Genomic DNA, 27,912 nt, shown 5'->3' on the forward strand with positions numbered 1-27,912 from the left:
CCGATTTTCTTGAAGAGATCTCTAGTCTTTCCCATTCTGTTGTTTTCCTCGATTTCTTTGCATTGTTCATTTAAGAAGGCCTTCTTGTCTCTCCTTGCTATTCTCTGGAACTCTGCATTCAGTTGGGTATATCTTCCCCTTTCTCCCTTGCTTTTCGCTTCCCTTCTTTCGTGAGCTACTTGTAAAGCCTCATCAGACAGCCACTTGGCTTTCTTGCATTTCTTTTTCTTTGGGACGGATTTCGTTGCTGCCTCCTGAACAATGTTACGGACCTCCATCCATAATTCCTCAGGCACTCTGTCTATCAGGTCTAATCCCTGAAATCTATTCCTCACCTCCACTGTATATTCATCAGGGATATGATTTAGGTCATACCTGAATGGTTTAGTGGTTTTCCCGATGTTCTTCAATTTAAGCCGAAATTTTGCAAGAAGCAGCTCATGATCTGAGCCACAGTCAGCTCCAGGTCTTGTTTTTACTGACTGTATGGAACTTCTCCATCTTTGGCTGCAAAGGACATAATCAATCTGATTTCGATATTGACCATCTGGTGATGTCCATGTGTAGAGTCGCCTCTTGTGCTGTTGGGAAAGAGTGTTTGCTATGATCAGCATGTTCTCTTGGCAAAACTCTATTAGCTTTTGTCCTGCTTCATTTTGTACACCAAGGCCATGCCTGCCTGTTATCCCGGTGATTTCTTGACTTCCTACTTTAGCATTCCAATCCCCTATGATGAAGAGGACATCTTTTTTTGGTGTTAGTTCTAGAAGGTGTTGTAGGTCTTCATAGAACCGATCAACCTCAGCTTCTTCGGCCTCAGTGGTTGGGGCATAGACTTGAATTACTGTGATGTTGAATGGTTTGCCTTGGATTCGTACTGAGATCATTCTATCATTTTTAAGATTGTACCCCAGTACTGCTTTTCCCACCCTTTTGTTGACTATGAGTGCTACTCCATTTCTTCTAAGGGATTCTTGCCCACAATAGTAGATATGATGGTCACCTGAATTAAATTCGCCCATGCCTGTCCATTTGAGTTCGCTGATTCCCAAGATGTCAATGTTCAATCTTGCCATCTCATGTTTGACCACCTCCAGCTTACCTTGATTCATTGATCTGACATTCCAGGTTCCTAAACAATATTGTTCTTTACAGCATCGGATTTTCTTTTCACCGCCAGACACATCCACAGCTGAGTGTCCTTTCGGCTTTGGCCCAGCCGCTTCACTCTTTCTGGCGCTACTTGGAAATACCCTCTGCTCTTCCCCAGTAGCATATTGGACACCTTCCGACCTGAGGGGCTCATCTTCCGGCGTCATATCTTTTAGCCTTGTGATACGTTCCATGGGGTTTTCTTGGCAAGAATACTGGAGTGGGTTGCCATTTCCTTCTCCAGTGGACCACATTTTGTCAGAACTCTCTGCCATGACCTGTCCGTCTTGGGTGGCCCTGCACGGCATAGCTTATGGCTTCACTGAGTTACGCAAGCCCCTTCGCCACAACAAGGCAGTGATCCATGAAGGGGATCACTGACATCTAACAATAGGTATGCCGCAAGGAAGACGTGAGATGTTTCGGTCTCTGCCAGTGTGCAGAATAGGCTTCAGGAAGCAGGATGAGCAGTGAGTAGACTAACATAGTTCCTATGCCAAATGGTGTGAGGCAATTGCAAAAATGCCAGCCCCTTTGACTCATACCACTGGCAGAGAGAGGCGTAAGGAGGAAGGAATGTAAGGACAGCAGCTCTTGTACAATTCACAAATGGAGAGGGCGTTTTTCTCTCCCTCTCATAACCCTAGAACCCAAGTTCATTCAATGAAGCTGACTGATGGGAAATCCAGGACGAAGGCAAGTACTTCTTCACTGGTGATGGCCACTAGTTTAGATATCTTTAAACAGGGGCTAGAAAAAATAATAGAGGGTAAGTCTATCAATGGATATAAGTCATGAGAGCCAAGTGCTACCTCCAGGTTCAGAGGCAGTATGCCTCTAAATTACCTTTTGCTGGGGGAGAACTGTGCAGAAGGGTTACTGCCCTCCCATCCTGCTTGTAAACTTCCCGGATTTGCCCCCTGCAGGAAACAGGCTATTGGACTAGACAGGCCTTGGACAGATCCAGCACAGGTCTTCTAATGTACTTATGTTCTTAATGGCCATAGCAAGTTCTATTGACTCATGCTGATGTTGCTACATTAGCAATAACTTCTGCTGCCATATGTAATGCAGTGGCACATTAATAAGACCTTGTTCATGTGATGTTTTGGCGGAACAGATCAGGAAACTTATCGATCATTGCAAAGCCCCTTGCTTGCTTAAGAGCAGGAATGGGCAATGTGCTGTGCCTGTTGCACCCTGAAATTGTAAAACAAAAAACAAAATGGTGTCCAGGGTGGCCATTCTGAAGCTTTTTTTTTTTTTTTTTGGCCCTTTGAGTGCTCCGAAGCACTAAAAGGGTCTAACTTAGCTTAAAAACAGGCTACATTTGATCATTTTGGTGCTCTGTAGTCACTCCAGACACTATTTATTTATTTAAAATTCAGCATCCTGTGGTTGGAAGTGAGGCCTGCAGGAGGAGCTCTGGGGTGTGTGAAAATGGCCCCTGGACCTCCCGAAGTTGCCCACCCCTGCTTTAGAGCCAGCGACATTGACGCAACCCTACATTTCTCAAAATGGGATGCGAACTTTATAATTCGATTACACACCTAACAAGCAGAAGTGCACCATGCAATGTTCCCACTTGTCTCACACTGGGTGTTGTTTAGTGAACAGAAGAATTATAAAGCCCCTTGCACAATAAAATCATGATTATGGATGATTGATTGTAATAGTGCATGTACATGATGTTATTGTAGCTGTGTCAGTGCAAGCCATTCACTCTGCCACTCATACAGTGACTATAGGACTGGGGTGTTAATATGTCACTTCTGCTCTTGTCCTACAGGTTTATTGTGATTTGTTTTTCATAACCACTATAAAAAGGGGGGGGATTTCAAGGAGCCTTTAATGACAGAGTCCTCGAGTGCTATGGATTTTGGAACAGCTCAGCTTTGGTTCATAGTTCAATAATTCAAAATTACATAATGCACTACTTCGGCAGCCTTTCCTGGTGCTAAGACAAATTTTATGTAGCACAGTATTTTGATTAGGTTCTCTAAATTTACGTGATTCTAGGCATTGCTCTATGCATGACCTTGAAAACACATAAGCAGATATCCTTGTTGCAGAGATGAACATTCCAATAAAACATATGGTTAGTGCATCAAGAATGAATGTGCAAGTAAGAGTGTCTGGACTTTTGAAACAGAGATTAATTTGGACAGCATATGAGATGCCTTTGCTCCATTTTCATCTCTACTGAGTACTAGGATACTGCTTGAGCTTCCATCATGCCCTCGACCAAAGTAATACTTTTCTTCCTTTCTTTTGTTCATTTTTTGCTTGTTGACAGTGCTGTGCAATTGAAAAGAAGCTCCCCCGCTGCTTTGTGGGTTCTAGTTGGTCCTAAGAAAAGTATTGCTTTACTGTCCCTTAGGATACCGCATATAATTTAACCAGCCCAATGCTAGTAGAAGCTACTACACACAGATTTGAACCAGAATAAACTATCTGACAATTTGTGTTCTTCGTTGGCCTGGTGTCACTATGTATGCCAGGGGTGGGCAACTTGTTAGACTACAACTTCCATCAGTCCTAGCCAGGTTAGCCAAGTGTGAGGGATGATGGGAGTTGTAGTCCCACAACATTAGGAGGGCCACAACTTCCCCATCCCGATATACACTCTTTGTTCACTGTGCTTTCCAATCACTATATTTCTGTTTCCTTCCTTCTGAACATGTGTGACTTATGGATAATGGTTCTGGCAGTGACTATGCTGGAAAGCTTACTATGTTGTTAATTTGTGGCATAACTTGCTTCTCCCTTCATGTTCTGTCTGGACTGTCTGGGTTGCAAACCTTGGCAATGCTCATGTTCTGTTGTGTGGTTGCAACACTGCACTGATACAAGGTGGTCGTGGTGTCCACTACTGTTGATGTGGTTAGTATTGTACTTCGCTCTTGCATTCTTTCACTATTATTACTCTGACTCATGCAAAGCTTAGTGATATATCATCCTGAACTTCTGCACTGTGGCAACATCCTGGATGTTTTGCTGTACTGGTGTAGCAAGTGGTGTGGGTTGCGAACGAATTATGAGTGAGGAAGTTATCAACTCAGCTTTACTCATCATAGTAGAAGGGTGTCTCCACTAGCTATTTACTCTGAGCTGGCTGTGTGTTGAGGTCATTAGGGATACATGATGTCATGGCCATCCAGCAGCCACCCCGGAGCTTATCAGGGAAAAACCAGATTTCCTGAGATTTTCCTTAAGTCAGGTTCTTCCCGGTAGAGTTGCTGTGTGCCCCAACACCCACATTTAGTTCGGGTATGCTACCCCTGCCCAGGGTTGTGTCTTTCACTGTGACTCCAGTCAAGGGGTGTTTCCTGTGTGTTTCCCATCCTTGCACAAACCAATTAGTGTCTCCTGAGAAGTAACTCCCATTGTACTCAATGAGACTTGTCCCATGAATGCCCACATCAAAATTTACAGAGATCCCCTTCGTTTGAAATGGCACATTTTAAAGCACATTCACTAAATGTTCTAAAGCGCGATCTCGAGGCTACGATTCTCTTTTGTTTGGTTTATTGTCTTAGGAAGTAACTACTTCACAGCATTGCTATAGAGATCCTGTGCCATACTGGTTTGTTTAGAAAGGAGGCTGGTTTCCCATGCCTGTGTTTCCCCCCACCCCTTTCCCATCACAGGCATATGTGTGTCTACTCAGGAGTAACTCCCATTGTGCTCAATGAGGCTTGCCCTCTGAATGCTCACATCAGAATTCACAGAGATTCCCATGAATTTAAGCCTGTAAAGTGCTTCACCAAACCTGCAATTCTCCTTTGTTTGGTTTATTGCCTTAGGAAGTAACTACTTCACACTTTCCTTATAGAGATCCTGTGGTTAGAAAGGGGCCTGGTTTCCCATCCCTGTGTCCCCCACCCTCTTTCCCAGCACAAGCATATGTGTGTCCACTCATAAGCAACTCCCGTTGTGGTCAATGAGGCTTGCTCCTGAAATGCAGGTGCATCTGGCCCTTAAGGGAAAGGAGAAAGGAGGGCGAGGGGGAAGCCTCTCTTATTGGCTGAGCCTGGCTTGACCATAAAGCCACTTTGTGGATTGTATAAAGCATTTTCTTTCCCACTCAGCTCCTACCAATAAACCCAGAAAGGTGACAACAATTGGAACAGCAATATTTAACCATGATACAAAGTGGCTTTAGAACATGATTGAAAGCATTTGAGCATTAAAATGCTGCATAAAACAATGCTAGTTTAAACTTTAAAAACACACACAACACATTCCCATAGAAAAGCCATCCAAAAATTAATGCCAGTCAGGACAGAATTTGTTGCTGCCAAGGGACACTTTGAGTGGTGGCAGTGATTTGTGTCTTTGTGAGATTTTGCTCCCAAGTAAATTAACTAGATGTGTTGTGATCGACAAATCCTAAAATAGCATTGGCAAATGGCTTACATAATTGCAGGCTATGAGCTCTAATGTACTTAACATAGGATCATGGGATACATGGAGCTCAAGATCTTGGGCTCCACGTTGCATGCAGCAAAAGTTCACAACTTGCATTTCCACTGAAGAGTCAAGTTTTCCTCATTTTACTGCCAGTGATCTTGTGCCAGTAGTACATTGAGGTGGCAGCATGTGTTGATGGGCATGGCAATTTAATAGGGATGTCAGAGAATTCTGCCATGGATCTCCCGAAATCTGTGGTGGAATGAAGCCCCCCCACACACAAAAGGTGCGCAAAACGGAGCACTTACCTGCTGCCATCCGCACTGACTTGTGAATGGTGGCTTTGTCTGCGGCCGCCATTTGCTTCCTCATCATAGCCGTGATAGGCTACGTAAATAATTACGTAGCCTATCACGGCTAATACAGGGATGCCATTTGAGTCCCTAGGGAGGCCGTGTAGGCTACGTAAGTATTTACATAGCCTATCATGGCAAGCAAAAAAACCTCAACAGCATACACAAATGGCGGCTATGGCGGCCACCGTTTGCGTTCCTTTTTTCACTGTTTTATCCTACATAAATGTTTACATAGGCTATTATGGTGAAAAGAAAGGGGAACGCAAATAGCGTAGTGGGCACGTAGTGCGTTCCTTTTTTTTCGCTGTAATACCCTATGTAAATATTTATGTAGGATAAAATGGTGAAAAAAGGAATGCAAATGGTGGCCGCCGTAGCCGCCGCCATTTGCATACACTGTTTTATTTTTTTTGGCTTGCCGTGATAGGCTACGTAAATATTTATGTAGCCTATCAGGGGCTACCATAGGGACGCAAATGGCGTCCCCTACTCAGGACGCCATTTGTGTCCACACCAGCCCGGCAGCGGCTGGAGGCCCCACTGCGGGTTGGCCCAGCTGGCCACGAGCGGAGCCGGCCGGGCAGGATTCCGGGGGGGAGGAACAGATCCCCTCCCCCCCGCCGAGGATTTCGGGGGGAGGGACGGAGCGCCTCCCCCCCACTGCAGATGTCCCTGGACAAAACCAGCTAAGTGTTTTGTACATCCCTACAATTTAATTGTTGCAGTGTAGGCATCAGTAGTTTAAATTATTAAATTACTACCTCATTGCCACAAGTACGTCCAAATAAAGTGCAGAGGCTGTTAATCCACCAAACGTTAATCTTTATTTTTCTCTGTCATCTGCTCAGGAAGTTCTTTTATAAATTAATACTGTTTTATTAATATTCCTTTCTGGACATGAATCGAAAAAATTTGAAGCAAAGAATGGACTTAACAGAAGCATTCTTTTTCCTTTTTTCTTCCCCCTCCCCTCCATTTTCCTCAGCACCTAGGCTGTTTCAAATTAAGGCGAATCCGGCATTGGGAGGAATTGCTATTTTAATCATTCCAGTGTGTCCAGTGTGGGAGATGAACTCAAAAGGTGAATATTAAAAGTAGTTGTGGAATTCAGTCATTTCACGAATGAACACATAATAGCCAAAGGCAAAACCGGAAGGCAACTTCACTTCCAATCAGTGTTTCCATTTTATTGAAACCAGATTGGAATTCCTGGAAAGGAGCCTACATATCACATCTTTAATACTAATTTTCATATACTCCAGTAAAACTGTCAGGGTGAATCAGTTGTTGAAGAAAGCTTCCTGTATAATTTACAGATGTGTCTCCCTGTAGCCCATTATTTAGTCCAGAATCAGAAATGTGTTTTTGATCATAAGTATAGTTTTGCCCATACTTGTGTGGGTTTTTGTTGGGTCTAATCTGTTGATTAAAATTAGCCTTTTAACACTGACATGACCCCCTTGTGCAAAGTATTCTAGTCCCTGCAACCATAAGAGCTTCTCTTATGGGCATCATTGATTCTCCTTGCTATGACAAGACATTCTGACTCAAAAGGATTTCTAATGAGTATATCTGACCTCTACCACACCCCCTGTGAAAAAATACACTCACAAATTTCTTTGCAAAATGCTGGTTAGTGACTACAGGGTTTCCTTTAGAGAAAATAAAGCTCTTCCTTACTGTGCATAACTAACTAATTTCTACTTCGCATTTTGGGGAGGCCAAGTCAATATATATTATCATGGCACCTTATAAAAGAAAGAAAATAATTTCTTCTATCTCAGAAATTGATCAAAGCATGCTACAGTTTTACGCTGATAGTCATTTTTTGTTGTTATTTCCCAGAGAGAGTGGTCCCAGCAATCTTCCGTTCTGCCAGGATGTTCTGCCAAACCCATTCTGCAAAAGCATTTAGAAGAAAGAAAAGCAAGCATATTTTTCAAGTTCCTCATTTAAAAGAAAAAGAAAAATTCCCACAAGTATGACATTATGAAATGCTTTATTATTCCTGTGCATGAAAAGGAGGTGGCACAAGAGGGAATGGGTCATTTTACAGGAAAATGCTTGGGGGTTATGTTTGGAAAGCTCAGGTTATTGTAGCAGTCCATTTGCACTATTCTAGTTTAGGTAGTATCAGCACTTCCATCAAAGGTCCATTAGTTGGGGTTTATAACTCATCTGTAAAAATTCGCTCAGGCTGCAACAATCTGGCATGTAATTCTCCCCACCCCAATTGTTCAAAAACATGATTTGGATGTATTTCTTAAGTATTTTCTGATGCAGATATAAATGTGTATTGGTTTAAGACATTTTAGTGCTTGTAAAGTTCAAAAACATTTTTTAGAAAGTTTTTATAACCCCGTGGGAAACTTGAGAGCATCTCTGGAGGCCAAACATTAGATACTGATGAGGCCACTAGTATAAGCATAAGCTTACTTGCCTCCCTGTATGTGGTATATGTGTGCCTTAATTCATTGTGTTGGTAGAATGAAAAATATTCCTACAAGAACTGCAAAACATGAATAGGTAGGTTCTTCAGATCACATCGTATCATAGCAGATTTGGTGGAAATGTGTGTGAGAAGAACACGTGGTCCTCTGCAGGCTAGGCTGAAATGCCAGCACACCCTTTTTCTTTCTTTTTTTTTTTTTGAATATATTTTTATTTATTTTATCTTTATAAATGAAATAAACATACCAAAATTACCAACAACCTGATCAACACTACAGTTTCCCAGCGATACAATATTCTGATGAGGACACCACAATAACAAAAAGAGAAGGAAAAAGAAAAAGAAAAAAAGGAAAAGGGAGGAGGAAGAGGAAAGGAAGTGAAAAAAGAGAAGATTGTTTCCCCTTCCCTCCCCCTCTCCCTCTCCTTTAAAGAATCAAGTTTAAACTCCAATACCCCCTGGCCTCCAATGCCATCTATTTTAAAAACTATATCTATAACCTTAACAATCTTACAATTTAATAAACAACCTTACATTTCAATATCATATCATCAATCTTATATCAAAGAAACAGGTCTACAGTTCATTCCCAGTAGCCCATATTAATAATAATAATAACAATTAGAGGAAATATAGTGTTATATAATAATAAAACTTAAAATAAACCTTCAACAATCAGTAATATATTTTAGATATAAATGCATGTGCACAATTACCCTCAAACAATAAATTTAAATACAGCATACCATATCTATTTTGAAATAAAAAAATATAAAGAAAAGCAAGAAAAAAAGAAAGATGAAAGAGAATAAATGAATATATGTATAATCATTTATCTTCTGACCTAGCCTGGGTCATGTAGACTAAACACAAGCAGTTAACAAAGCTTGTTTAAAGATTCCAGTTCATGGGGTTGTAACAGAATTCTCACGCATTTTTACATTCAGCCATTCCTCTGCCATTTCATGATTTAGAAACTTCTTCATCTGACCTTCAGACACAATACAAGTGTAGCAGGATGTTTTAAGTAATATTGTAAGTTCATTTGTTTTGCCATATGTTTTGCTTTGATAAATTGTCTTCTTTTATTCACCACCTCTTTGATGTAGTCTGGACATAACATAGTTTCCACCCTCTCTTGCCAAACGGAGGATATAATTCTTTGTAGAGACTTTTGCAAATTGGACTATGATTGTGTAATCAGTCCCTTTAGTATTTGGCACACAAAATGCCTGCTCAATATCAAGTAAATAATCACATGGGATAGGGAGTATCTCATGCAAAAGTTTATCTACAAAAATAGGCAATTTTACATCGACATATTTTTAATCCCAATAATATGTACTTTGGATCTCCTCGTGAAGGCCTCCAGTTGAGAAATTCTATCAGAGGCATTTTTAAAATAAATTTGTGTCGTAGTTTCATTTCCTGCCACTCGGTCTTCTAGCTCATTAATTTTTGTCTCCATTTTTTGTCATGACGCATTAATTAAATCTACAGCTCCTTGCAAGGCGTTGGTGGAATTTTGAATTAAATCCAGTCTTTTGGCTTGCTCCGTAAATTGCAAAGATAAAGTCTTTATCAGACTAAATAATTCCCCTATATCTTCTGTTCTCGAAACTTTTGACACAGCGGGTGCGGGGGGAGTTGATGCCGGCTCCTTTCTTCTCCTCAGCGCAGACATGTTTCTCTCAAACAGATCTTGCAGGTCCTCAGATATTCTTAAATATTGTTAACGTTTCTTAAATCATCCCTCAGAAGTTGTTGATATTTCTTAAAGCATATATTATTATGGAACACGTCAGACCTGTTTTCTCCTATGAAATAGGAGTCTCAGTACAGCTTTTTGCATTGGTAAAGCTCTGGAGAGTTAATCCTGGAAGCCAGCCCCCCCCCACTATCTCAAGGGGGGTACTTTTTTCCAGTATATTATCCAGATGTTGCCTTGCCCCCCCTTTTAATTCCAGGGGGGAATGAAAAAGTTTTTCAACCTTTTAGAAAGTTGTTTGAGAAAGCTCCCACAGGAGCGCTCATGGGATGCTACCAGAGCGACATCAGTTCCAACCAGAAGTCCCCAGCACACCCTTTTTCAAGAGAGATGAAAAAGATTTGGTACAAAGATTCAGAAGTGGGTGTACAAATGTGTCACCTGCATTACAATGTAACCTCTTAATTCTTGGGTCTCCAATGTGGTTCACATGGACATCTCCCAGTGCCCAGCAGGCTCTCTACCCCTCCTGGGTTTTATTTCTTAAGATTTTTGTTTAACTGAGAGGGCTGGCATGCTGCAAAGTGCAGTGCTGCCCTCCAGCACCATATTTATTTGGGTCTAAAAGACTGTCTCTGTGTTTTGGAGCTCAGACCCCACCTCTGCCTTGTACTTAGGTTCTGGGCAAGTTACTTTTCTTTTAGTCTCACCAATTTGCCTTCTGGGAAATGAGTGTTTCGTGACTGGCCATGCCCACCATGGCAGTCATTTTATGAAAGGGCAAGCCCCCCATGACACCATTTTGTGAAATCACCCACAAGAGTCACTCAAAATTTAATTTCAATTGTGCCCACTAACACAAAGAGGACACCTGTCTTAATTTATTTAGAATTAAATCTAAAAGGGGTTATAATTATGAATACCCATAAATATGAATACATGACTACAGCACAAAGCAAAATCAGAGTGAGGTCAGGAAGCATTAGGCTTTCTGAAAACAGCACATAGACCAAACAGATCTGGCTGTGTGAGAACATCACAAAATCAGTGTAAGGGCAATACTTCCTGTTTGTTTTCACAGAGTCTTGCAAATAAGTGTAAAACAAGAGTGTATTTTACAAGGGGCAAAGTTTTTCATGAAATGAACCCTCCATTTTGTATCAACTCTAAAAGTAATGAAAACATAGCAAAGGCAAATTAACAACTGCAGAGATATTCAAATCTGAGGTCTTACGCTTATTCAAATTCATGTGTTATTGTAGAGATATCATATAGATTTTTACAACACAATTTACTCTTACGTATTCTTTCCTCCATACAGAAGTTGAAAAAGCATTTAGTGAGAGAATTGCAGAATGTGGTACATGTCTTGGAACAAAGACCCTGGATGCAACATAAATGGAGTGTTCTCTCCCCAAATCCAATCACTGATGGTGGGAATCACTGAAGGATTATTGACTGGTGAACTGATCTGTTGTCCCTCTTATGGGTTACCGGGTTCACTATAAAAACATGAGGTTCACTTTTCATTTACCTTTTACCTTTAAAAGTTTCATTTACCTTTAAAGTAAAGAATGAGCCCAAAGGACAAGGATTATCTTTAATCTGAACATGATAATGAGAGCAACCTGTGTTTGAGAAAGATAAATATAATATTTTGGGAAGAAATACATACCCACAGACAAAAAAATGTATGGGGTTGTGGTAAGACCTATTTTTATGGTCAAAGAAGTAAACAGCACATAATTTTATATATAATTTTTTTTTTTTATTTATTTGATTTCCACCCCAAAATGGCACTCAAATCAGCTAATACATTGTTTCTTAGATGACTTTATAGGAGGAATAAATAATTGCATTGCCCCAAAGCAAAGTTAAACAAGGGAAACTAGAACAGCAAAGGTACTTTTTATGCATCCAGAATATGAAGGTCTAGGCAATGACATTGACTTTATTACACTTCTTAATGAAAACATCTTGACCTCCTCTCCCATAAAAAACCCTGGAAAAATGGCATAACAGTAAGCATCCAATTCAACTCATTGATTGATTGATTTTCAAGGCTTATATACTGCTCACTTAACATAGTCTTATGGGTGGTTTAGATAATAAAAAAAATCATAAAGCACAAAAAACTAAATATCAAATAGACTAAAAAACCCACCTCAATACAAACAATATAGATAAAATAAAACAAGCAATAGTAAGCCATTACCCACCACTGAAAATTAAAGATTAGTGATTTTAAAACATCTTGAAATTTCCTTAAAACAACCACCTTTAAAATGCCTGGGAGAATAAAAAGGTCTTCATTTGGTGCGCAATGTAGGTGGCCAGGTGAGCTGCTCTGAGAAGGGCATTCCAAAATTGGGCACCACTCCAAAAAGGACCGTTCTCTGGTAGCTACCTGCTGAACCTCACTTAGCAGAGGCGCACTGAGAAGGGCCTCTGAAGACGACCTTAGAGTTCAGGTAGGTAAAAATGGAAGGAGGCAGTCTTTCAGGTAACTTGGTCCCAAGCCATTTAGGGCTATGGAGTATTCAAGATATGGAGTACATACAATTTTACCATCTCAGGAGAGGCTAGCTCAAATTTATAGTAATCACCACTTTCTTGTTATTACTCTTCACAAGAAAGGATGGGAAAACATATAGGTCTCAATGATGCAGTGCATTCCCAGGCTTTTTAAAGTATTTTTTTAAGATGCTGTTATTTGTTAAGTTTTATCTATGTATTTTATTTTGTGTTTTGTAAACCACCTTGAAAGTTTTATTGAAAGATGGTCTACCAATCCTATAAGTGAAATAAAAAATAAATATTGAGCGCATAGAGATAATACAATGTTAGAATAACTCAACATATTGTCTGGAAAGAAAATGTTGAGGTCCCACTGTTAACTTTTATTTGAGACACACATACTGCTGCCTAATCACAACTACACTAAAATCTTAGATTTCTCTATTGCTTCTTATGGGCAGCTGTCACTTCTGCCATTGGGAAGTAAAAGAAAAGAAGGAAGGAAGGAAAGAAAGAAAGAAAGAAAGAAAGAGAAAAAGGAATTTGGTAGGTTGCGTGAGTCTGGCGAGTCTGAGCCATGGGATTCTGATGATTTCAGTTTTAAAAAATGAAGGAGAAAAGGAGTGGGAGAGAATTGACCTGTGTGATCCCCTAACAGCTTATAAGTATCTTGAGAGGGATGCATGCTGTGAGGCTAAAAAGCACTCCCACCCATGCTATACGCCCCAACACAGCTATATAGCAATAAGCACTCAGTTTCAAGGTTAGCAGCTAGTCCCAATCCTAAACCATATAGCACTGTGTAAAAGGTAGGAGGTGCACTCTGGGAGGAGGCGATGATACCCACTGCTTCCTGAAATCTGCTTCCCAGCCCTTGCACTTGTGGGTGGGGCAGGATGTTAACAAAAGAAAAAAGCTTCCATTGACACCACTGAAGAATTATTGGGAGAGAAGCATGATAGTAGGGGGGAAGGTTTAATTCTCCCCTTCTGGAGCATTGTGGTCCCAATCCAAACCAGGCTGGGGCATGCTGGGAGCTGTAGTCCAACATATCTGGAGGGCAGCAGCTTGGGAAAGGCAGGGCCGTAATGGTTCTTAGCAAGCCCCAAACAGGTTTCTTTTCCTGGCTGAATGGAGCCCTGAATGTGAGAGCACCTGAGGGGCTTGGGAAAAACGGCCACATTGTGTTGCTGGTCTCTACTTCCTCCTTCTAACAGTGAATCCGGGTGGCTGAGTAATGATCAGTTTTGAAGCAAAATGGGCCACCCAAAAATAAAATAGTGGCTTTACAAACTTAGGTGGCTCCCTAGAATAGCTCCACCAACCCCCACCACCCACACATTAGTGTGGATGTCTGAAGCGGGAAAACCTACCCCACGTGCATTGGTTTCCCCACCTCATAAAGACTATTGTGTGGACTGGGGGGGGCAAAGGTGGAGGCAGGTAAGCCATATGTCATTGCTGAGAAGGCCAGAGGCGTGGCCTTGCAGCCCCTTTAATCATGACATGCACCTTCACACAGTTATCGCATTTAGAGGACTTAATGGCCTCTAAGGGCCAAACTAAATGTTCTGCTAATTGGCTTACTTACCTCCATATAAGCACACGTGGCCCTGATTTGGATCAAGACCATGGCAATTCAGGAGACGGAGATAATAAGCTTTTCCCCCTCCCATTTTCATGCCAAAATTACACACACACACACACACACACACACCCTGCGGAGTGTTTAAAAGGGAAGAAAAAAAATCTCCATTGGAATCCATGGAGACGATTTTTCTTTTTTTAACCCCCACCCCACCCCAAGGCTGGGGGAATTTCAGCACAAAAATGTGAGGGGGAAAGCGTAAATCCCCACCACCACCACAGCCCCAATCTGAATCAGGCCTGCACATGCTTACATGGAGGTAAAGAACTAGAAGTTAAAGAACATTTAATTTGGCCCTAACACATCAACGTTTGAGGGCAGTTGAGCCTTAGAATGGTGACAGTGTCACCACAGACACATTTGGGGAAGGTTTCAGGAAGACAGAAATGGGAAAAGGCATCTTCCATGAGTTCAACAAGGCTCCTGCTGCAAGCTGGTTTAAACAAAAAATATCCTAACAAAGATCTGTGGGCTTCCTATGGCATAGTGCAAGTGCATCCTGAGGATGTGAGGGGAGAGGAAATTTGTTATTGTAGCCTAGAGGGGTGATTAGAGTCAAAGAATGGAAACGAGAAGGCATGGCAGAGGAACTATGAGTCTTGCAGGACAATCCCATTATGTTTACTCAGAAGGAAGCCCTGTTGTGTTCAATGAGACTTACTCCTATAAACTCTTTGCTGTATCCTGATTCTGAAATACATTGTTGGATTGGGGCAGGGGGATTTCACTTATAGTACAACTATAATTTCACAGACTGTGTGTTTTCCTGAAATTTTGGCATCCTCTGTCTGAAGCGGCCTTCTCCAAGCTGGTGCCTTCCAGACGTATTGGACTACACAACCCTTGTCATGTACATGCACCATGACCAATAGCCACACTGGCTGTGGACAATAGGAACTGTAGTCCAGCACATCTGGAGGGCACCAGGTTGGGGAAGGCTTGGTTAACAGCAATGGACCTTTCTCCTGGACATTAAATAAAGGCCAGGGCCAGATCTGCACCTCGTGCCATATCAATACGATCCCATTATGGTGAAGCTATATCCCTCTTGTGCATTTATACCTTGTAGCACACACAATGACATGTGTTGCGATATTTTGGATAACATGGAATAAAAAGCAGGAAATAACGCTAGAAAAGCGGTATACGGAAAGTGTAACGTGCCCCAACGGTTATCAGTGCACTTTAATACTGACAAAAAGCACTAGTGCAGATCTAGCCCAGAAAAGAAAGTATTGAAGCCAAATGCTGTATGAGAGCATCTCCATACCAGCCTAAAATCCTGCATTTAAAACAGGGCTTTCTGCTTCCGTTTTAAATGCAGGATCACAATGACTTCCTTTTTCACCCACTTCCTTTCCCCTCCCCTTTCCCCCTTATCTGAGTCTTCCATATGTTTCATTGGTCTCACTCTACTTCTTGCCTCTTTTCCTCTTTTCACGGAAGGACCTCAAGTGGAACAAAATGGGTTAATTTGATAGCTCATTATCGGCAATCTTTTTAAAAACGGAACAAAAGGCATTTAGTGCAGGAGATGCTTTGGAGGTTCATGGCATCATGTAAAGAGCACGCGCCGCAAACTTCCATGAAGGAGCAATCTCAAAGCAGGATAAAAGCTCCGTGTGAAGGAGCCTGAGTTTAAGGAACAGCTATCATATTGTTGTGCTGTCCAACCAGGCAAAGCTGTAAAACAACAAAAGGAAACTGAACTATGTAGGTAGTATATCTGGAACAAGATCAGCCCTTTTAGTAAAACAAAACAAAAGGGTCTGGATGATGCAGTGTGAATAAAACAAAATTAACTACTGTGATACATATTTAATGCTTAAACATATTTAATGTAAAACATATACAGTATTTTAATACATATCTAGGTGCCAAAAAAGTGGAGCTGTTTTATTTTTATTTTAATATCTTTATTTTTAAACCCTTAACATAATGACTGAATGCTTAATTTGATACTGATAAATTTTTCTAAAGGCTTCTTTGAGGGAGTGTGTGTGTGTGCATGCGTGTGTGTGGAATCAAAGCTCAAGTTGAGCAGAAGACCACAGGGAAGTCTCTAATCTTTCGTCGGATGCCTGGCAAACCACTGTTCTGGCCTGTGTGCCAGCATTGCATTCTGACAGAACAAGTGTTGCATGAGATGTGAAGGATGACTCTGGTCTGCTGAAAAACCCTGGAGCAGGTGTTCCTCATCCTCATTTGCAATGGAGCATGGCCCCTGGCTCAGTGAGCTGGAGCAAACGTGCTGGCAGGACCCATCATATACCTGCGTGCTGAGATGCACTAATGATAATGGATGCAGGCCTATTAACCATCCCATTTGTAATGGCACACAACACTGATTGTTTAGGGAATGAGTCAGCGGCTTTCCAAAAGGGAACAGAGAATGCTGGGAACCCATGATTCCTTCTGCTCTGCCGAGTGTACAACTATGTTAGCCTTTATTTAATAATACAAATGAATACATGATTTGCTACATGATTATACATTAAGATAAGCCACTTTGGGCAGTGCAACATTAAGATTCTTTTCTTGGTGTCTTAGGCTGTAGCTCAGTTGAATTTGTATTCTTTTATATTGTGTTTATTTTTATTTTTTGGCTGGTGTAAGCTGTACTGGCACAAGCAGAAATCCCTGGGTAAACTTAATCCAAGAGGAACAACTGGAGGGCAAAAGTCAAGGGTACAACAAGCATATGTAAGCTTCAGGGTTTACAGAAGGCTTGTGGTTATCTCTGAGTGAATCTTAGAGGGCAGCCAGGGGAAAATGTGAGGTGTAGCAGCCATTGTTGCCGCTTCTTTCCTGCATAATTCTATCAGCTCTAACCTTTGACCAACCCCGCTCCATCTCTCTCTCTCTCTCTCTCTCTCCCTCTCTCTCTCTCTCTCTCTCACACACACACACACACATTATAAGTTGTTCTGTGCTACTGCAACTGCACACAGTTTGCCCTTTGCCTCTCTTGTTTTACATTGGAGAATCTTTTGGGGAGCCTATTTTATCCCTCTCCCTCCCTCCCTCCCAACACAAGAGCTGCTAACAGCATTGCGAATCGATAGATCATATTACAAAACCCATCTTTGCCTCTATGGCCAGATGAGTTAAATAGACAATTTCTGTGCAGGCAAGGCAGCAATACCACAGCATCACTGATGATTTTTGCAAATGAATGGGTCATTTTCTTTCCAAAATTAATATACGCTGCCTGCCTCTGTTTGCTTAGTGTTTAGTCTGTTGTGGTATCTCTGCAAAATGGGCTTAAAAGGATTCTTTAAAAAACTCTAAATGTTTCCAAAAAAAAAAAAAAAATAGCTGTGCAGTTGCCAGCAAAGTAAAATGGGAAAACATTTCACATGGTCAATAAATTGCAATGTTTTATACCTAATAGACAAACAGCCGAATTTCTCACTATATTAGGACTACAATGGGACTCCAGAGGCTAGGATTTTGTATCTCGAAGCTCAATTGACTGCATTCCCATTCCCAAATATGAGCTTTCGTTGTTGGTTTTTGAACAAGAAAAGTGCATAGTTAGGTGTGCATTTTTTAAAGCATGTACCAAAACGTGTACTTCCCCCCCCCATTGACTAAAGTGTGAAAATACCTATTTTTTCCCCAAGATGCCCATTTTTAAAGTGCGCATTTTTCTAGTGAACACATTTAGCAAAGCAATCACAAGCTCAAGAATATACAAACTTTCCCTGAGAACAGAGCAAGTTCTCATGTTTAGCAAACTGAAACAAAATTCTTGTATATCCCTGCATATATACAGGCTCCACATCTTTAACAGCCACATGGCAGGCAGGTACAATATATTCCTACCCATGCTGGGAATAGCTGTACCTATTGAATTTGGCTGGTGCAGATGGCTGAGAAATTCGTTTCAGTTCATATTTGATAATAATTTATCAACACTTGCACATTTCTTCATATTCAGGATGTTAAGAACTTGAGTGTTTTTTTTGTTTTTTTTAAGTGAATGCCAGAGAAAGTAAAACTGACAGGTCGGTCCATCTCTACTTAAAACTATTATGTATATCAATAGAAAAACTAGTACTAAATTATCAAGGCATATTTTAATATTGTTCAGTTATTTATTGTCCATGATCAGACATCACACTAAACTATGATTTAGTGAGACTACAGTGAGCCTCAATTCCATGTCTGTCCTGGAGCGGCATGGTCACTTTAAAAGGTTTTTTCTTTCTTTAAAACAGTGTTGCTTTAAACAAATAGTTTATTGCTCAGGCATACCTAAGACAGCCTTCTTTTGGGAAGCCCCTAGGAAGAGGAAGTGTTTTGGCTGAAAGTAAACAGAGACGGAGGATTTCAATTAAAAAAAAAAAAATATTTACGAAAAATAGCAATTCTTATGGCAGTTATGTAGACTCATGGAGACGGCTGGGCACCGGAATTACAGTTGTCGGTAATTTATCTTCATAATTTTCAGAGCAGAAAAAAAGAGGAGAATTCCGGGGGCTTGTGAACGGTGGAACGGAGCACTGGCTGCAAACTGCAGAAGTCAAGCGGCACCGAAGATACACAATTTGTACATCCCTATAACCCCATGAAATTTGCTGATTTTTCCCCTAAATATTCTGCACAATTTTTTGTGGTAGCTGCCATTCCACACACCCACACACACACAATGCTCATCATGGCCACTGGTACAGTAACCAGGATAAGTCTGGTCTGCTGTCTCCAGCTGCATTTCCTGGACCAGAATCCAATGGGGATACATGTAGCATAATTTCTGTTGCTGTAGGCCAAAACATCTGGAGAGCCACAAGTTATCTACCCCTGATGCAGACTGTGGAGCAAGTGGAGGGAAATTAGGGTGGCTACTTAACCATTACTGGAAAAAGAGGAGAAAAGAGGACTCAGATTTGTATAAAATGTGCATACGCTAAATTATACACATAGATGGAAATTTAGAAGTAACTGTAATTTAAATAGAAATTCAATGCATCCTACCATAATGGAGAAGACTGTGCCCAGGTGACCTGTGTGCTTGCTCAGTCTGCTGGCAGATACTCACAGGTGATAGGCAAGTTCAAGGCCCCTGCGCTTGCTTTTTATGGTTCTTTATCTTTAAACCGGACTGGAAGTTTTTGTGTTGTTTTTGCTTATTGCCATTATAGCCACAACCAAGGGCAAAGGAAAGTTTATTATTTCATTTCTATGCCACCCAATAGCCGAAGCTCTCTGAGTGGTTCACAACAATTCACACCACAGAATGCAGCATAAACATTTAAATATACAACATTTTAAAACAATTTAAACAGCTAAAAACAATTCCCATAAAATACTAGATCTGTTCAAAGAGCTGGCATAACATGCTCCATCATATGCCATTAAATGCCTGGGAGTAGCGGACAGTTCTTGTCATATATTCTTCTCCTTACCTCCAGTAACAGCACTGTCTAGAGTAGCACCATCTAGAGTAACGGGGCCACCCTTCATATAGAGGACACCTTCATATAAGATGACCGTCCTCTGTAAAATGGGACACGTGGCCAACAGTGAAAAAGCCAGTTTTTTCAGGATGGCAGATGTGGTGAAGAGAGTAGAAAAAGGAGAAACCCTTTAGTGTTTGAATCTTTATTACATCTGAGGGACAGCTGATATGCCCGGGGTTGCTGCTGCCTAAGGGTCAATTTCAAAAGGTGGTGGGGATCTACAATTGTATCTCCCACAGGGAAGGGTTCAGATCAGGGCTGCAGTACCTTGTGAAGGTAGTTGGACACTTTCCTTTATGTCATTCCCCTGGTCAAAACACATATGTACCCGGTGGTGTAGTGGAACCAGGGCCTGCAGGGATGCAGTGCTGGCACTTTTTGATTAATGTCTCAGCTGCCACCTCTCAGAATTCCATGCTCCCTCTGAGCTTCGCTGTAGTCCTCACAGTAGCTGGCGGGAAATGAACTTTCCCAGCAACAATATATCACCCGCCATTGTAATGCAAAGTATTTTGAAATGGCTTAGTCCTGAATGGGCAATTAAGACCCAGCAACTTTACAAAGACCTGCTTCTAGTGGAGATGAAAACTGCCAGAACTGGTTAGTTTGTTGATATGGATCAATACAGCACCCTGCATTTTTAGATTCTCCTCTGGGCCCTGGCTATTGGGACTGTCATGATGAGAACCTGCACTTCAAAACCTACCAATACACGATTGCATGCATGCAATTGTTTATTGTACCTAAAACTGTTGTATTGCTGTACATCGCCCAGAGTGGCTGGATGACCGGCCAGATGGGCGATTCAGAAATTCAATCAATCAATCAATCAGTCCCCTCTCTGTGGGACAAATGACAGCAGGGGAGCAGGGCTGGTCAAAATTTCGATCAGGGACATGGGTGAATGCCCACCCCACTCGCATGGCTGCAATTTCATTCAAGCAACTCCCATGGTTGTTTTTAGGGGTTTTTTGCTTGTTTGTTTATTTATTTATTTCATTTCTATACCGCCCAATAACTGAAGCTCTCTTGTTAATTTTTTAGGGGAAGATCCAGTCATGGCCACCACGCCATTTAATTGTGCTCTAAGAGAAAGAAGATGCTAATGGTCTTTTCTCCTTCCTCACCCCACCCCTTTGGACAATCCAGGATGTGGGCTAGGATCTGTTTAGGGTAAGCATGGTTTGAAAGGACTGGATGTACTTAATCCCTGGATGTTCAGTCTCCTGGATGTTCACCCCTTAATGTCCTACAACCTGAACCTATCTTCAGCTCTTTGTCAGCAGTCAATTTTGAAAAAACCAACACTTTTGGAACTCCTCCATATTCATTGTACTGCGTATGCCAAAGGACTTTCCCTGCCATACATTGTATATCAATATTCAGTGTGGGAGTAATTTTACTTCTTAATTTATAGCAGCAGTAACCACATTTTCAAACTGATCATAAAATATTTCTGTACGGTTGTAATCTGGCTTCTCAATGTTCTATAATAGGAATTCTATGAATAATATTGGGAAGTGAGTGATATTTTATATTATATTTTATATGGAATCTCTAAGGGAACACAGTTACTTAAAAAAAAAAAACACCTTGGTGAAATGGAACATACTGAGGTGGAATTTGTTTTGTATTTTGTATTTTTTTTAAAAAAACACCCTTCACAATTTGTCACTTGTGAACTAAAGATTTACTGACATTTTCCTTCAGAAAAATCACTGGAAAGAAGTCTGCAAACACAGAATTTTAATTATGCATGCCTCCATGTTATATGGAAGAACAAACATTTTCTCCTCTCTTTAAGGATGTAAGCCAGTTAGAAATATCTTTGTGAAATCTATTACTAATTGGTATAAGAAGATTAAGCGATATATAGAAATTCAAACATTTGAGGCCAGGTACAACTATTATGTTCATTTGACATCATGTTATGGATGACCACCAAGAGCTCGATAGAGAAATAAAAGTAGAGGAACTGGTTTCACAAAAGGGATTAGATCCAGATTTATGGTGGATCAGCTGTGGTGTTAGAAGTGACTTGCCACCCACTCCTTACCTTGGCAGCCCCTCCAGTCCCCTGAAAATGCTACACAGGGAGTCAGGAGACCCTGCTGCCTGGGGTGAACTGTGGTTTGTGGGGGGGCATCCCCCAATACTGGGCACAGGGACCTTCTGTGAGTGGAGCCTTTCTTGTTGTGGAAGATCCCTTCCTTTCATGGAAGGCAGATCCTGGATCCAACCCTGCATCAGAGATGCATTGCTTCTCCCCTTGCTTTCCAAAGCCAGCACTGACATGGGTAGTAGAACCCCCATCACTTCCCCAAGTTGGGGATGGTGGGTGGGGCTGCTTTGGTCATGATTGTGGCTGGTCATTTAGGCAGAACATGCTTAGGAATGCAAAAAGGCCATGCCTTGAAAAGCTGCCAGACAACCTGTTGGGACACACAACTTCCCTCCCCAGCTGTGTTTGGGACCATTGGCAGAAGCAATGAAGAGAAGGAAGCAGAGCTGAGATTGGTATAGGGTCAAGATAGAGGCTCCATGACAGGGGGCATGGAAAGGAGGATGAGAGAAAGAAGGGCCCAGCCCCTTTGTTCATACAAAGGGGACAGGATGGGCAGGAATGAGGGGCATTGGCTCATACTGCCTTACCCCCAAGAAATACACCTCTCTCCCACTCAAGAAAGTCATGCTTCATGTATTTGCATATATCACTAATGTCCAAATTGGGGATTTATGCCTCACTTGTGAGGAGATGCATGTGCTGTGTAGTACTTTTATTGGGAGCAGAATCTCTCTTGGGGTGAAGAATGAATCTCCACTTTGGACATGAATTGTAAGCATTACAAAAAGGCTTAGACTGCCTTAAGCATCCTTATCCAGCTTCAGCTGGTATGTCAGCTGTGGCTGCTCCTGGACAGAGATAGCTTGGCCACTGTGGTGCAGGCACTGGTAACCTCAAGATTGGATTACAGCAATGTGCTCTATGTGGGGTTGTCCATGAGTCTGGTCCAGAAGCTGCAGCTAATGCCAAATGAGGGTGGCTGCAGCTGCCCAGCTGTTGTCAGGTGCCACTCCATATCAGCATGTAAAACCACTGCTGAAGGCTCTGCACTGTTTGTCTATCTGCTGCTGGGGCAGGTTTAAGGTTCTTCAGCCAGCCCGCAAAGCCCTGAACAACTTAGGACCAGGACACTTGAGGACACGCCTTCTTCCTTATCATCCTGCCTGATCACTTAGGTCTTCTGAAGAAGCATTCCTGGAGGTCCCACATAGGTCGGAGATCCACTTGGAAACCACCAGGAGTAGAGTCTTTAGTATGGCAGCTCCCACTCAATGAAATGCCCTTCCAACTGATATCAGGCATGCACTTACACCACTTTGTTTTTGCATGTGCTAAAGACTTTTCTTTTCAGGCAAGCGTTTCCTGACTGATGACTGAATTCTAGCTACTGTTTTATTGAACTATTTGTTTTTACAGTAACTTTTTTGTGTTTTAATTTATGGTACACAACTTTATTATTTCTCAATGTGGCATGGTTTACAAATTTTATCTTACTACTACTACTGCTAAATATGGAAAGTGATTCATGGAATGTATCCCTCAGCTGCTCTCTCCCCCATGTGGGAGTCACTTATTCATGAGCAGTTCCCACATGGCTGAAAGAATATACGGTTGATGTGTGGACAGGAGACAATTGCAAATATCTTTGCAATTGGTCTTCACTCATGTGGTTTGGTCATGTGTAGGACAGTCCTAGACGTGTTTAGTTTGACATAAGCGCCTTGAAATTCAATGGGACTTACTTTCTAGTAAGGGTGTTTAGGACTGTGGCCTTAAATATTATCCCCAATGAGCAGGAGCTGCTTCCACCTGGATGAGAAAACATCTAAAAACACACACCGGAGGGCAGGGGTGGGGACCCTCTTTCAGCCCAAGGGCTGAATTCTATTTTGGAGAAGTGACAGGGAGCGATGCAATAGAATAGTCGAGTTGGCAAGCTCAGCTGCAGTAATCAGGGCTCCCTTTCCACAGCCTACTCCTGAGGAGTCTTTTTCTCCTGAGGAGACCTTTTCTGGAGGCAAGCACTTGGTCGCACAGAAGCCCTGCTAGCCTGTCACTTGAGGTAACAACGCTCCTGGGGATTAGGGGGTAGCTCAGCCTCTGCCTCAGAGGCAGATTCCCTCTCTCCTGACAAGGATGGCCCTGCAGCCACTTCCCCTGAGGGTTCAGGCTCCTGTGGGTCTGGCAGCAGTCCCTGGTCTGGGGTACCCTGGACTTCTGGGGCCTCTAGCTCCTCCTCTGAGAAGGACTCCTCCAGTTGGGGCATGACAGGAAGGGCTGAAAACAAAGGGGTGGAGCCAAAGGCAAAGGGGCAAAAGGCAAAAGGGTCCGGGCCAAAAAGACCAGCATATTGCTAAAGCTCTTCTTGCCAGTAATTAAGCCTCAGGAGACACATTTCAAACTTTTAGAAAGGGTCGGGGTGAGGGAAGGCTTGGGGGTGATATGCTAAAGGTTTTAGAATATACATTGCAATTTTGCAAGCGGCTGACTGAGGACTAACCTACAAGTTTAATGGATAGATACCTATAATGTCACAAAAATCAGACAAAGCAAATGGGAGTTTGTGTTTTAAATGAATGAAAAAAAGTGTTTTGAGTGGACTGGCCCAGCTTTGATTATATGCTTTGCTGTAGAAGATGTATGACACACTTCTTTGGTCTGTGTAAAAGCCACAAAATATGGAACGGGATTCCAAGCCAATCACTCCCCTGTCCTTATTATTTCTTACAGTGGTTTGCAATACAAAAATGATTGATAATGATGATGGGAGTGATGGTGGCTAACATCATTCGCAGATATCATTATATGTTTGCTGTCTGACTACTCTCGAAATTACCCCAGTGTAAATCAAGGATAATACCAGTTATGTTATTGGAATAACAGTCATACACAGAGATTAGACATTCTAAGTCATTGAGATTACAGCATCATGGAGCCGTTCTCCAGAAGAGCAGAACATTTGAACATGGCAGATTCATCTAACTGCTCCCTTTCATAATAATTAATCACTTCATCAGTCAATTAGCTCAGCTCATGAAATGCCTTTCCCAATGTTGGTGGAGTATTGCAGTATCTGAGATTTTCTTTCCCTCACCGTCTTATGAGAAGAGCACATATGACGCAACAGTTTGAATAGATGACAGAGCTGAAACATCTTTTCCATGAGAAAGGCCTAGAGAAGTCTTACATTCTAATGTTTTTGTTAACTGGAGCAATCTACTTTCATGGACTTTTCCCTTTATATAATCATGGCACATTTAAGTCTGGACTGAGATGGCCCACCATTGTCAATTGCCTACACTGGGCAGCTTAGAAATACTATTATATTAAGTGGCATACAGGTATTACTTCTGCTACAACCGCCACCATTGGCCCCTCTGACTCATGAACTGGAATGTCCCTACTTTCATCTGTGAATTGCTGGAGGATTTGTCATCACAGATTTAGAAGCTCAGGGAAAATGCACAGAAATGCTCCTAAGAATGGAATCTCCGTTCAAAAAGAAGGTTGAGTTAGTGTCCTTATCTTGATGGCCCCCAGTGAACCTAAATAGCAAGTCCAATTCAGCAGCACTTACAAATGCCTGTTATTGGGCAAAAAGGAAAATAACATCTATCAACCAGCTCTCTTGGGAAAGGGAAAGGAAGAGAGATCAGAGGAAATCCTGCTTTGGAAAGATGCTAGCTATAAAACTGGAATTCTACAGAGGACCATGGAACTAAGGTACTTGCAAAGAGGGTAGGTAATGCAGGCAAATTCACCAGAAGGGGCTTGCGTTCATGCACTTGTCAGTCTAAAAGCCTGTTTATGCTTATCCAGTCTGCTGGAAGCACATCTGCTAATATCCACTAAAGAGAAAAATGGTGTAGGGAATATGTGAACATTCTCTCTCTCTCATGATAGGAAATGTACAAAGGACACAGAGTATAGAAAGGTTTACTGGATGAAAATGGTTTCTTAGGTGGTGAAAGGAAGTGGCAGCAGACTCCAAAGAGGTTTTGAGTAAGGGTGTGGATTAGATTCGGATGAATCCCGAGGCAAATTGGGCAGATTCAAACAGATTTCAGGTTTTGTCCAAAGCAAAGCAAAGGCCCTCCAGATTGCTCCAATACAAATCTGGGTCTTCCTGAGGCTTCTTCAGAAATTCCGAGGGATGCACAGACAGGATGTCTCTAAAAATGTGTAGTTTTCTCCATGCTCTCCATACAAGGAAAATACCAGGCTAGAGAAAAGGGGAGGGGGATGAAGTGCGTGTGGTGAGAGCACACCTCTGAAACTAGCCAGGCCTCAGCCTAGATCAGACTCCAGGCAGTGAGGTTCCGTGATCCAGGGAAGCAGAACTGTCAGTCCAGATGGGTTAGAAGTAGATGTGTGATCCAAAACTGGGAGGGTTCAGGTTCCAGAGCAGCAAACAAAGGCCAGAGGGGCCAGAGATAGCTATGAGGACAATGTCTTCACATCAGAGACAAATGGTACAGACTAATGATTAATCTCTGAGGCTAGGGCTTTATAGGGTCTGGTGGGCAGGATTTGGCTCTTGGTGTCAGCTGACTATGGGTCAAACTACTTGCTGCTTTAAAGACGTAGCTAGCGGTGTCTTGTTTTCTTACTCAATGGTAAGCATGTGGGACCTGATCCGGAGGGGGGTTAGGGGGGCTTTAACCCTTTGTCTACCATTGTGGTCCCAATCTGGATATGGCTCCCGACACCTGCGATTTGCATTGCCATAAAAGGGTCCAAATGTTTAAATCGATCCTTGCGTTGGCATTACAAATTGCAGGCACGGTGCTCCTGATTTGGATTGGGACTGCAGCAGGGGGCAAAAGGTTAAAACTACACAGCCTCCAAGCTAGAGCCCTGATCCAGACCAGGTCCCCTACTTACCTTTAAGTAAGGAAAAAATTGATACTTTGTAACAGGGGGAAAGGCTTAATGCCCCCTACCTCCCCATGGTGGGATCCCAATCCATATCAGCTACTCTGTGCTTACATCTGAGTAAGAAAAAATATCATAACTGCAAGCTAGCAGAACTGACCTTATCTTAGGGCCAAAAGAGACATTACTTAACATCTCTATCTATCAGCTACATAGTTTTTCCATTTGTATACTAGGGTAGGTGCAGGGGTGATCCAGATTTTAGTAGCCCCCATGCAACACACTCTAGGGTCCTGGTCTGGATCTGCCCCCCGCACCTGCTCTAGATTTTAAAAACAAATTAAAAGACACAGATGCTTGTTATGGATTTAAAGTAAGGTTTCTACATGAGGCATTCATCATGCTCTTGTGATTGGTCACTCATGGAAGTTCGCAGGTTTTATATACATGATCACCGTCATCCTTCAGGGCACCTCCCACTCTTTACAAGCTTTATTGCAGTTTTTTTTGTCATTATGACAAAAGTCTGGCATTTTCACTCCTCCTGCTATGAATCATGGTACATCTATGGTGTACTGATGATTCATGAAATGGTCCATTATCACAGCAATATCACAGCACCATCCAGTGGCTTTATAATGAAACTTGCTCAGAAACAGGGGTGGCGGGGAGAGAGGAAAACACCATGTGGAATGGAGCCAATCGTAATCCCACAAGGAATCCGGGAGCAGAAACCCCAGTAAAGTTGTGGGATTTTAGCTTCATGTAGAGAGAGCCAATGCCTGTTTTGGCCTTTAATCATGTCTTAACATTCTATGTTTCTTTACAGCCACCACCAACCAGCAGCCAATGATGTGTTGGGGTGTGTGTGAAATTCAGGACATGGGTAAGTTCTATTAAATATTAGGATGGGGTAGGGAGAGCTAAGCGCAGCATCCAATACTGCCATTACACCTCTGCTCATTCTGCGGCTCTCACAGGCCCCACTAGCTCAACAGGAAGCTAGTGCTAAAGCATTGCCAAAAAGTTGTCACTTGTTTCCAGATAGGGGCAGACCAATAGAGCTCCCTTCTGTGAGCTCTTCTGACCAGCCCAGTTCCAGAAATGAGCTTTTACTTATTTCTGATTGTTTCAGGAACCTCTAGCTTCCTTTTGGGCTAGTGGTGTGTCCTGTTAGTGCCCAGACAGCATTGGATACTGCCCTAAATGTGTAATTGCTGCATGTGTAGTGTAAAATCTAGTTTGGCCCTTATGAAGAGAA

General features: G+C 42.0%; 1 protein-coding gene across 1 annotated transcript; it reads left to right on the forward strand.

Annotated features, from left to right (window-relative positions):
- Positions 1–1,816: 1,816 nt before the first annotated feature.
- LOC146350889 (uncharacterized) lies at positions 1,817–21,179 on the forward strand. The gene is made up of 4 exons (XM_084841942.1): positions 1,817–1,921; positions 6,907–7,002; positions 7,767–7,900; positions 20,756–21,179. The coding sequence occupies exons 1-4, from the start codon at positions 1,870–1,872 to the stop codon at positions 20,798–20,800; spliced, it is 327 nt and encodes a 108-aa protein (XP_084698068.1). The 5' UTR covers positions 1,817–1,869; the 3' UTR covers positions 20,801–21,179.
- Positions 21,180–27,912: the final 6,733 nt, after the last annotated feature.

Source organism: Heloderma suspectum, chromosome 3, assembly GCF_057233095.1.
Source record: "Heloderma suspectum isolate Gila_16-S chromosome 3, 16-S_ref, whole genome shotgun sequence".
NCBI classification, from domain to species: Eukaryota; Metazoa; Chordata; class Lepidosauria; order Squamata; family Helodermatidae; genus Heloderma; species Heloderma suspectum.